Source organism: Bison bison, unplaced genomic scaffold, assembly GCF_000754665.1.
Source record: "Bison bison bison isolate TAMUID 2011002044 unplaced genomic scaffold, Bison_UMD1.0 scf7180017864252, whole genome shotgun sequence".
Taxonomy (NCBI): Eukaryota; Metazoa; Chordata; class Mammalia; order Artiodactyla; family Bovidae; genus Bison; species Bison bison.
In genome coordinates this window covers 2636072-2648456 of record NW_011494824.1, presented here as the reverse complement: position 1 = coordinate 2648456, position 12385 = coordinate 2636072, and the positions used below count along the sequence as shown (strand labels likewise).

Sequence of the window (12385 nt, the reverse complement as noted above, 5' to 3'; positions counted from 1 at the left end):
TGAACATCAGGAATTTCACGGTTCACATATTGCTGAAGCCTGGCTTGGAGAATTTTGAGCATTACTTTACTAGTGTGTGAGATGAGTGCAACTGTGCGGTAGTTTGAGCATTCTTTGGCATTGCCTTTCTTTAGGATAGGAATGAAAACTGACCTTTTCCAGTCCTGTGGCAACTGCTGAGTTTTCCAAATTTGCTGGCATATTGAGTGCAGCATTTTCACAGCATCATCTTTTAGGATTTGAAATAGCTCCACTGGAATGCCATCACCTCCACTAGCTTTGTTCATAGTGATGCTTTCTAGGGCCCACTTGACTTCACATGCCAGGATGTCTGGCTCTAGGTGAGTGATCACACCATCGTGATTATCTGGGTTGTGAAGATCTTTTTTATACAGTTCTTCTGTGTATTCCTGCCACCTCTTCTTAATATCTTCTGCTTCTGTTAGGTCCATACCATTTCTGTCCTTTTCGAGCCCATCTTTCCATGAAATGTTCCCTTGTTATCTCTAATTTTCTTGGAGAGATCTTTAGTCTTTCCCATTCTGTTGCTTTCCTCTATTTCTTAGCATTGATTGCTGAGGAAGGCTTTCTTTTCTCTTCTTGCTATTCTTTGGAACTCTGCATTCAGATGCTTATATCTTTCCTTTTCTCCTTTCTGTTTCGCTTCTCTTCTTTTCACAGCTATTTGTAAGGCCTCCTCAGACAGCCATTTTGCTTTTCTGCATTTCTTTTCCATGGGGATGGTCTTGATCCCTGTCTCCTGTACAATGTCATGAACCTCCGTCCATAGTTCATCAGGCACTCTATCTATCAGATCTAGTCCCTTAAATCTATTTCTCATTTCCACTATATAATCATAAGGGATTTGATTTAGGTCATACCTGAATGGTCTAGTGGTTTTCCCTACTTTCTTCAATTTCAGTCTGAATTTGGCAATAAGGAGTTCATGATCTGAGCCACAGTCAGCTCCTGGTCTTGTTTTTGTTGACTGTATAGGGCTTCTCCATCTTTGGCTGCAAAGAATATAATCAATCTGATTTCGGTGTTGAACATCAGGTGATGTCCATGTGTAGAGTCTTCTCTTGTGTTGTTGGAAGAGGGTGTTTGCTATGACCAGTGCATTTTCTTGGCAGAACTCTTCATTCTGCTTCATTCTGTATTCCAAGGCCAAATCTGCCTGTTACTCCAGGTGTTTCTTGACTGCCTACTTTCACATTCCAGTCCCCTATAATGAAAAGGACATCTTTTTTGGGTGTTAGTTGTAAAAGATCTTGCAGGTCTTCATAGAACCATTCAACTTCAGCTTCTTCAGCATTACTGGTTGGGGCATAGACTTGGATTACTGCGATATTGAATGGTTTGCCTTGGTAACAAACAGAGATCATTCTGTCATTTTTAAGATTGCATCCAAGTACTGCATTTCAGACTCTTTTGTTGATACCTGAAATACCCTTCCTTAAATGGAGAAGCCTGCTCAGCAAAAGACAGATGGTGAGAATACCTCAGCAGGCACTGCCCCTTGGAAAATGCCATTCTGAGATAAAACTGAGTTTTTCCTCTTTGAGACAGAAAAATGTGTATTGTTAAAGGATGCTCCTCAGGCAGAAATGCCATGCAATGGCTTGTTTGCCAAAGAGGCTCATAGTGAAGTCTACATTGATATTATTTATATTCATCTTCCTCATATCACCCCACCACTAGCTAGGACAGGATCCAGAACTCCCCAACCTTCTAAGGCACTCCTGGGTTACTGAGAAGATCTTTTGTGCAGTTTTTCAAAACAGAGGCGATTTGATGAGGTGCTGAATTTACCTCTTCACATTCCATGCCATTGCAAGGAAGATGGCCTTGAATTTTTGCTTTAAAAATGCTAAATGGAACTAGTAAAAGAGCCTAGAAACTTACAAAAATCATTTGTTTTCCTATTAGTCAGCCATGGCCTCCGAACACACGTACAAGGGTAAAGAACTCACACACTGTGTGTTTTTGAGGTCATTGTCTTAGCAACGTGCCCACCGCTGCTGGTGATGCTCTCCACAGGTCTCACTCAGGAGCACTCATACTTGCAATGGAGGACACTGGCTGGTCATGTGTTTTAGATGATTGTTTTTTCATCCACTTATACTTCCGTTTAATTTTCCTAATCATCTAGGGAAAACTTTGAAATCTTTTTCAAAGCTCAAAACCGGGGCTGGGACTAGGGCAAGATAACTAGATTGCCATTTTAAGAAGGTATTCACTCTCAGATGCTGGCCCTGTATTTGAAGGCCTCCTTAAATTTTGCAGCCTAGGCTCCTCACTCTCAGGGTCATGAAGATGACTCTGTCACCAATCTGGAGGCTACCGATAACACCTTGGTCAAGGAATGTGAATGCAAGGGAAATTAAAGCTTGTGAGGCAGGACATCTAGGTTCCAGACCTCTCTTTACCACTTTTACCATATTCCAGAAGGGGATACAGAGGACGAGATGGTTGAATGGCATCACTGACTCAATGGACATGAGTTTGAGCAAGCTCTGGGAAATGGTGATAGACAGGGAAGCCTGGTGTGCTGCAGTCCATGGGGTCACAAAGAGTCGGACACGACTGAGCAACAACAACAATCAAATCTAAGATACCACTGATTGTACAAAACACCATCACTTTATGTACCATTAAGAGAAAAAAAAATGCTGCCCATTTAATTATGACATAATGGCATGCTGCTGCTGCTGCTGCTGCTGCTGCTAAATCACATCAGTCGTGTCCAACTCTGTGTGACCCCATAGATGGCAGCCCACCAGGTTCCTCCGTCCCTGGGATTCTCCAGGCAAGAACACTGGAGTGGGTTGCCATTTTCTTCTCCAGTACATGAAAGTGAAAAGTGAAAGTGAAGTCGCTCAGTCGTATCTGACTCTTCGAGACCCCATGGACCGTCGCCCACCAGGCTCCTCCATCCATGGGATTCTCCAGGCAAGACTACTGGAGTGGGTCACCATTGCCTTCTCCCATAATGGCATAATAATAGTCTTATAAGATACAAGAATTGGTTCCAGTAGCCTCTCACAGCCTCGAATTTTTTCAACTATACTGAGGGATTCGGCAATTTCTCCTGCCTTTGGTTTAGTAACTTGACATAATAGGTAATCCTCTTGTGTATATCTCAATAATAAAATATAAATCCAGCTCAATGTACTTGTGGGTATCTTTTCCATATTAAAAGCATCTGGCTCCATATTAAAGGCATTTGCAAAAAAAGAAAACTGAAATCGCATCATTTCTCCAATGACAAATATTTTGCTTTATCAATATCAAATTTATCCACCCTGCTCTAGCCCCTCTACTCTCCGTATAACCATGTAAACAATTATTTGTTTTAACGCCAAATCACAGTGTAACCTTTTTGAAATCACCTGAATCAATAACTAAATTCAAGATATGTATCATCAACAATGCATCTATCTCCACTGAGAAGTTGAAAATATAAGAAAGTAATACTTAGTAAATGCATTCACAGGCAATGACAAGTATATCACAACCACTGCCTGGCCGTCAGCAGTTGATTAAGTGCTGTCCCACCAGCAGGAGTAGTCACAGATCCAGATGGGTAATCAATTCACAACACCCTTGAATTCCTAGCTGTGCCCTTCCTTAGCTTCACAGCAGGAGACAGGACAGGAAATACAGTTCGTTCAGTGTCTGTGGTCTCATAGGCAGGCCAGCAACTACTCCCAACGCAGATCTGGCCTTGGCCTTCCTCTGCTTCGGGGGATGCTCACAGTTGCTAGAGGTGACGTGTATGGTTCAGCTCCAGAGAACCCGCTACCTTGGGTTTCCTTTGGCCTCCATATCGCTCTAGTCCAGCAGGCCCAAGGCCACATGACCACTGCAAGGTCTCCTAGTCCCAGAGTGGTCCCAGGAATCTAGAGTTTCACAATAATCGAGACAGATGATTCATCCCAGGTATAGAGCAATCCACACTTGTCTTAACTCCTTATGTTTCCAAGGAAAAGTTGCGGTGAGAACGTAAGTCTGAGGTTATCTTCTCAGGCAGATCAATGGGAAAATGTTTCTAACTCTCAGGTACCATTGATTGCAAAACACACCCTGGTTCCAGGGGCATTAAAATGGGCAAGGATACATCTCAGAAAAACCGAAATGCTGCTCTCACATTTAACACTTTGACTGCCAAGCTGGGTGCCTCAGCTGAAATGGGGCTATCATCTTAATAGGCGATTTGAGGGAATGGTCTCTGGTGTTGCTTTTCAGCTCTCAGATAGAATTGTGAGCTTGTGACTTTAATGTGTGTGAGCTGTTGAACATTTACAATGGTTATTCAACAACTATGAGACCACAGCATGCGCACGTGCTCCTGGGAACTCCAAGAGCAAAGCCTCTGGGCTGTCAGTACCCTTGGGGTACAGGCTGGGGCAGACCACACTGAGCCCATGGACTTCTGAAGTTGCGAAGTAATCAGAGTCCCATTTTTGAGCCCCCAAGGCAATGGCACCCCACTCCAGTACTCTTGCCTGGAAAATCCCATGGATGAAGGAGCCTGGTAGGCTGCAGTCCATGGGGTCACTAAGAGTCGGACATGACTGAGCGACTTCACTTTGACTTTTCACTTTCATGCATTGGAGAAGGAAATGGCAACCCACTCCAGTGTTCTTGCCTGGAGAATCCCAGGGACAGGGGAGCCTGGTGGGCTGCCGTCTCTGGGGTCGCACAGAGTTGGACACGACTGAAGGTCTTAGCAGCAGTATAGGCCAAGTACTTTACATACTTATCTCATTGAATCAGCATAGTAACCCTGTAAGGTTAAGCGTTACTCTTCCCATTTTACAGATGATAAAACTCTGCTGGTGAGTCATGATGCTGGATTAGAAACCCAGGCAGCCTGCTTTGGGATGCAAGCTCTTAATCAAACGCTTACCACCTCCCACCTATAGTCACCTTGTCTCACATGAGATTCAATGCCATTAATAAAAGATTACTTGAAAAAAAAAAGATTACTTGACACAAGTATGAATACTGGACCCCTTTAAAGAATACCCAGGGAATTAAAAAAAAAAAAAACAAAACACAAACACACATTTTTTTTTTAGACAATGGGGGGAGGATGTGATGGGAAAAGAGAGAGGATTCCGTGATGTAGCTTCAGAAACATATTGTCCTCTCAAATAAAAACAGGTGACGACACCTCAGTACGTGCCATCTGACAGAGAACGTGTTATGGAATGAACTGTGTCCTGCCAAATTCACAGGCTGAAGTCCTAGCCTCAAGTACCTCTGAATGTAACGGTATGTGGAGAGAGGTCATTTAAAAAGGTGACTAACATTAAATGAGGTCATTAGGGTAGGTCTTAATCCAGCAGGACTGAGGCCCTTTCAAAAAGAGAGCAGGACACAGATTTGCATGCAAGATAAGGCAAAGCCATATCTCACACTGAAGTCCTCAGAAACCTGGGGTACCAAAAATGGATATTTCAGGAGTTCATGTGCTGCTAGGTAAATCCACATGAAACTTATGGTTTTGAAGTAAAAAAAAAAAAAAAAAAAGTCAAATATGGACAATTTTATTTGTTCATCCTCTAACTGTACACATTTGCAGAAGAGACCTTGAAACCAACACATCCTACTAATCCTACTTTACAAATGATACACCTGAGACCCACTCAGATACACTGATTCATCAAAAGCCCGAAAATGTGTTAAAGGAAGAACAGGATGCCAGATCAGAAATTACATTTCTTTTTGTGAACACAAGTAGGCAGCATCTATTAAAAAATACATACTACATAGTAATAACAATTTCACCCCTAGGAATTAATCTAGCAGAAATATCTGAACAGGTGTGCAGAAATATATAAACATGAAGACCCACAGTGCTAGCCCCGTACGTGATGTGGAAATTTAGAAATAATCCAAGTGCCGACTCACAGGGAATTGGTTGAACAAATAATGATTCGTCCATCTACATGCAAATCTATGTACTGTAGTTAAAAAGAAAGAGGTCAGCCTTTGCTCATATTAAAAGATGCCCAAATCATATTAAAAGCAAGAAAAGATACCTAGAAAAATAAAAACACAACTCATAAAGTGTTTATTAATATCCGTGCATGAGGGGTATAAAGTAGTCAACACTCAGTAGGTGCTTTTTTCCCTCCCCACCCCCTCCATCCTACACATCCCTTGGATTATTGCAAATGAACCCAAGGAGCTCTACTGTCTACCAGCTGGGTGATCACATGCAAGAAGCTTCAGTTCCCCCACCAGTAGGTTGAAAGAAATTATAGCACTTCCTTCAGAAGTTGTTGACAGGATTCCATGAGACTATGTATATAATGTGCTTAGAACAATGCGTGGTGGATAGTAAGTGCTTAATAGATAGGCACCATTATGGTAATGATGATGTTATTCATCTCTGGAACCTGAAGAAACAAGGTTTCCTTAATTTGTGTTGTATTTACTTTTTTTTAATCTCCTTTAAAAAATTATCTTGTAAGAAAACATAATAAATCATTCTGCTTATTTTCCTTACTGAAATTAAATAAAAAGGCAGTGCTTTTTAAACCAGTGCTTACCCCAATAAACTCTAGCAATATTAGGCATTCTGATATTTAATGAGTCCTCTAAAGACAATTTCATTATTTCATTACTGAAGTGATAAACTGCTTTTCTGAGAAGTTAATATTAACAGAGTCATTCGTAAGTAAATATATTGTTCATCAGGTATAACCCAAGGTGCCTCCATGAAATACACAGTAGAACCAGCCCTCTTCTATTGAAGGATCAGTTTGGGTCTCTTCTACTCACTTAGGTTAACAGGGTGGTTATGGCAAAGGTCTTTCAAATGCACAGACAGAACCTTTTATGCAACCATGCTGCTGCTGCTGCTAAGTCGCTTCAGTCGTGTCCGACTCCGTGTGACCCTATAAGAAGGCAGCCTACCAGGCTCCCCCGTCCCTGGGATTCTCCAGGCAAGAACACTGGAGTGGGTTGCCATTGCCTTCTCCTTATGCAACCATACTCTGACTTAAAACAGGACTTTCTATTTGAGGTCCTTCCTAGGGCATTCTAAGTATTAACTAAACCAGCCAGGCTTATTTCCACAGATCTTAAGCCTGAAAGATTTGTGCAGCTCTATAAACAGAATAGAATTAAAATACAGTTCACCCACAGTTCTGATTCTGATCCAGTATTTCTTTGGTCCATGTATGCTCTATGGAACCAAGTACAATCTAGACTCCAAAGAAGCAGTGAGCATGGGAAAGCTATCAAAGCGTGGCAAATTACTGTTACAGAAACTCCCAGAATTAAAGGATCTTTTTGAGCCTTTTTGTGGTAGCTGAGATCCAGACAGGTTATGTGTTTTGTCCCAAGTTTCGAAGCTGGTACAGGTGGGGCTGGAACTCAGGTAGCAGGCTTCCCAATAGCAATGCTCTTTCCCCTGCTGGAGAATTACCGTTCTTCTGTTTTGCTTCTTGGAAAACTGAGCCAAGTTAAAACAGCTCATTCAAGGTCAGAGGGGCAGTCAAGTAGAACTTGTGATGCTGACCAGCAGATTATACAATCCTAGAGGGCGGGTCCTCTGCCCCTCACCTACCCCTTCGGGCCCTGTGTAAATGTTTTGGTTGACACAACACACAAGAGTTTAGAGGAAGTGTCTCTTCTAGGTTTGCACTACGTGTTTAACTTCAGGTTCTGGCACAGGCGTGTCAGTTATTATCAGAGCAGGCACGCCCCCCAGTGCCCGGATCCAGCGGGCCGCCAAGGTTGGGGTCGGGGGCCAGTTAGCCACCACTCAACCGGGTGGTCTTGCAGCCCTAGAAACTCGCCCAGAACAACTCCTCTGCGATGTTTTTCTGGTTTTGCCAATCTGGAGACAGTAAACTCCTGTCAGATTCAGCCGGAAGCAGAATGGTTGGGCAGGCTGAATACCTCTAGCCAAGCTGTTATAAAGGCTAACGCAAGCCTTGCCTCCCACAACACTCCAGGACCGTGTCCACTTGATCCCGGTAACTACGTACACTTTCAGGTGGCACTCCGACGCCCACCAGGACCGCCCCCACCCCAAGTTCCGGGAGGCAGCTTCTGCCTTGGTCCAACGCCTCCCTGCACCGTGGACCCTTCTCACCCGCACTTTCCTACAGCCCACAGTGTGAGCCCCTTCTCTGAAGCTACATTCCATCTCCCCCACCGCAGGCTGGTAGTATAAACCTCACAGCAGGTCAAGGTGCCCAGCGAGCGCGGACCCGCGAGCTGGGTGCGCGCGCGCGCGCGGCGTGGGTCCCCGAATCCCGGAGGGCACGCTCCACCCAAGCCGAGGGCTGGGGCGGCGGGGGCTAGCTTTTCGGGAGGGATGGCAGCTACGCAGCCGCTGGAAGCACTCAAAGGAAGGCAGGGACACCACGATCGCCCAGAGACGGCGTGGGAAACTCGGGGCGCAACAGGAGCCAGTGCCACTGGCCCGACGGCGCTGCAGGTCGGCTCTTGCCCAGGGAAAGCGCCACACAGACGCAGACGCACTGCTGGTGGGTGATTGGTACCATTTGAAATTATAAATCGGAGGGTTACAGCAGACAATCGAGGCGCGCCCCTCCTGGGAAGGAAGAAGGACGTTGGGCACCAGTACATGGAGAGGCTGGAGAGGGGAGAAGCCCCTCCGGAGCTGCAGGGTGTCCGAAAGGGGTTCAGGGTCAGCTCTGGGCTAGGGGGTGGTGGAAGGGGGCGGCTCGCCGGACGTGCAGATCCAGCGCTCGGGGCTCACCTGGCCGGCGTTCGGAGGGTCCATGCTGGAGGCTGGCGGCTGCCGGGCGCTCGAGCGGTGCCGGTGGCCCGCACCGCAGCCCCGCACAGAGGGCACAGGGCGGCCGCACTCCGCACTCAGGCCTCCCGCCCCACGCCAAGGGGCCAGTCCTTCCGAGGGACTCTGGCCGCGAGCCTGAGCCTCTTTGCCTTCACTCCCCAGGCGCGCCTGGAGCCGGCGAGTGCCTGGGTCCTAGCGCCCCTCCCGGGGTGTGAAGCCCGACTCGGAGCCTGCTCGGTGCCCCCCTAGCTATTCTCGCCACTCGAGGGGAGTTAGGGCTAAGGGCCAGCGCTGCCCAACCTGGCGGGTCTCAGGACTGGGAATCTGGACAGGGAGCTTCTTTCTCACCACGCCCACTCTTCCCATTTTCATCTCCATGTGCAAGAAAACACGGAAGGATCAGATTTGCCTCCTTCCTCACTCAAATCCGCGTACACTATCATTTTAAAGAGATTCTGTCACAGACAGCAGTCAAGACAGATCATAGATAGTTCTTCCTCAAACTGAAAGGAAGACTTCTGTATTCAAATAAATTTGTAAAGGACACTCCACTGTGTCTATTGCGGAGTTGGTGGGGTGTGATGGGGTGTTGTCCTTCAGCCTTAACTGTGGGGACAACTTACCAACGTGGATCAAGACAAAGGTCCTGGTCCCCTTCCTGCCTCCTCCCAGTCTGTTTAGTGAGCTGGAATCAAAGGCCTGCGCAGATATGGTGAAGCTTTCAGAGCCCAGTTAAATGCTTCAGCTGTAAATAAGCCTGGCCTCCAGCTCCTGGTTCTTACCACACCTGCCCCATACCTGGCTCCTCTGGTGGAGGGATGTCTAACAAAGACCTAGGGAGCATTTACAAAGGCCTCTCCTTTCTCAACTGCCCACAGGGCTGAGTCAGTCCAGTTAAAACCAAGATCAACAACAGTGATCTTTTCCTGCTGACTTTCTCATCCAGAGAGGCTGATGAAATTTCTAATGGCAGGAAAGGAAAACAAGTCATCTTTAGAAGTAAAACCTATTTCACAGGACATGGAGAGAGACAAAAAGAAGTATTATTACTTGGACATTAGCCATTATCCATAAAGGCCAACCATAAGCCAAGAGAGCAGTATGAATATAGCCTTTCATGTCTTTTTTTAAAGAGCTCCAAATCTTTTCCCTCAAGAGCACTGCTATCTGTATGGACCGACTCTAAGATGATCTCATTGTCCCCACTTCCTAATGTTCATGCCTTTGAGGACTCCCCACCCCTTGAATGTCAGAGAACTTGTGACTTGCTTCCTATTCATTAAGTATGGCAAAGGTGATGGGATGTCTTTTCAATGACTATGGTACTGTCTTGATAGGAGATGCTCTCTTTTGCTGGTTTTGATAAAGCAATAGCCATGTTGAGGAGGCCCATGTGGCAAAGAACCGAGGGGGCCTCTGGCCTACAGCCAGTAAGAAACTGAGGCCCTTCGTCCAACAAACTGCAAAGAACTAAGTCCTGCCAACAACCAGAAAAGCCCAAAAGTGAACCCTCCCTTCACTGAGCCTTGAGATAAGACTGTATCTTCAGCTAACACAGAGGACCTATAAAACCATGCTTACCTTCTGACCTACAGAAACTGTGAGATAATATATGTGTATGTTTAAGCCACTAAATTTGTGGTGGTGTGTTACGTACAACAGCAAAACTAATACACTTCCTCCGTACACAGATGGAAATGTGAGGCAAAGGAGATTAGGTAAAAGAGTTAAGGTCACTGAAATCAGCAGCATAATCTATCATCATTTCACTATCATAGGCTGAATAGACAAGGAAGGGTTTCCCAGGTGGCTCAAGTGGTAAAGAATCCGCTTGGCAATGCGGGAGACACAGGCAGGAGATGTGGGTTTGATCTCCAGGTTGGGAAGATACCCTGGAGGAGGAAATGGCAACCCACTCCAGACCTTGCCTGGAAAATCCCATGGAGAGAGGAGCTTGGCAGGCTACAGTCTGTGGGGTCGCAAAGGAGAGAGACACAACTTAGCGACCGAGCACGAAGACAGGGAAAAGCACAACAGCTAAGGCATCTGAAGGCGAAAGGGCAAGTTCAGGTTGAGACTTGGAGATGGGTAAAGCACACAACTTTGAGAAAGTCTGAGACAAAAATAACCCAGCAGGTAAAAGGACAGTCTGAAGAACTCAGGGTAGGTCAACCCAAGCAAAAAGAACAAATAAATATCTTCAGAAAGTAAAGTAAGAGGAAAACAGGAAAAACACTAACAACGAGAAGATGCGGAAAGGTAAAGGCACCAGATCCTCTGAATCTCTTTTCTCGTTGTCTATTAAAAAGAAAAAACAACCAAAGCCACATCATTCACTCCTGGAGGTGCAGGGGATTTTCCAGAAGAGCCGCTGGAGAAGTACTAGGAGGCCAGTAGCGCATGGTACGGCCCTGTGCCAACCAGCAAGTCATCTGTTGTTCCCAGATACTGCATAAAAACAGATGGTGTCTCAAAACGACCAGCCAGCATTGAGGGTCCGCACGTATTCGTGAGCTTTTCGGTATCTTTAGACACCTAGTGTCTAAAAAGTTTTCTCAAAAGTTTAGCATCTTAAAAGTTTTCTATCCCATCCCAGCTACAATACAGCAAAATTGAGGCTAACACTTAACCCTGTTATATACCTTGAAGGGTATTATGGAGCGATGTGTGATTTTTACAGAGAGAGGGAGAGAAAGGAAAGAAAGAAGGAAGGGAGGGAGAAGAGGGACAGGGAACTAAAGCAAAGGGAAGGAAAGGAAGAAGAGAAAGAAGGGAAGAGAACCCCAAAGCATAGCGGAGGAGCGGCTGAGAGGTCTATCACAGCATAAGAAGTGCTGTTCTCACACTTCCCGTTGCCTGCTGGACATCTCCATGAGAGTCCCGCCCACATTCCACAAGAAAAATGTTTCTGAACCAGGAAGCATCCATCTCCCCACCGAATCTGAGTCCCCGTGGTTAATGCCAGTAACGCCTCTCCCAATTCAAACCGTAGCCATGCGGCTTCCCTCCCTCTGTGTTCCAACCAGCCACCTGTGGGGTCATGGCCTGTCCCTCCCCTGGCACCCCTGCTGCCAGGAGTGATACACTGCCTGCCTCTCCTGAGCTAGGTGAGTAGTGAGAGCCAACGTGGGGTGATTTAACTCACAGCGGTCAGAGTCCAGCCTACCCACTGCTCATGCCCATAATGTCTCCTCCACCCAGATTTTACACAGCTTGTCATTTCCTCTAAGTGGTTTTTCTTTTTTTTTCTTTTCTCTAATTGGTCCAGCATTGCTCTATCCTAAAGTTGAAAACTGTAAATATTTCTACCTGTGGCAACTCTTTGTGCCTTTAAAGCCTTCATAAGACTGTGGATCTGACACTCCCTTCTATTCTGAATAGCAACTTAACACAATGCTTACTTAGGAAGAATATCCATTTATGGGGTAAAAGGAAATGGGCAGCAAATCCAATGGCACCCATTCCACAGCTTTGCCCATGGCTCGATGCGTCTAGCTGTTTCGAATATGGGAGAGAGCACAACAGCTTCTGGTTGGTTGTTGGCTGTTGGCTTTTGGTGGCCCTAGACTTGTGATGGAATCTGTTTCAGGTCTATAA

At 45.8% G+C, this 12385-nt stretch overlaps 1 protein-coding gene across 2 annotated transcripts in view; it reads right to left on the bottom strand.

Annotated features, from left to right (window-relative positions):
• Positions 1-8896, bottom strand: part of PDE8B (phosphodiesterase 8B) — a 262056-nt gene extending 253160 nt beyond the window's left edge. For both annotated transcript variants that reach the window (XM_010847622.1, XM_010847623.1), the window contains exon 1: positions 8750-8896. In XM_010847622.1, coding sequence (XP_010845924.1) covers positions 8750-8773 — 24 coding nt within the window. In that variant the 5' untranslated portion in view covers positions 8774-8896. The remainder of the gene's footprint in view (positions 1-8749) is intronic.
• Between the last annotated feature and the right edge of the window lie 3489 nt (positions 8897-12385).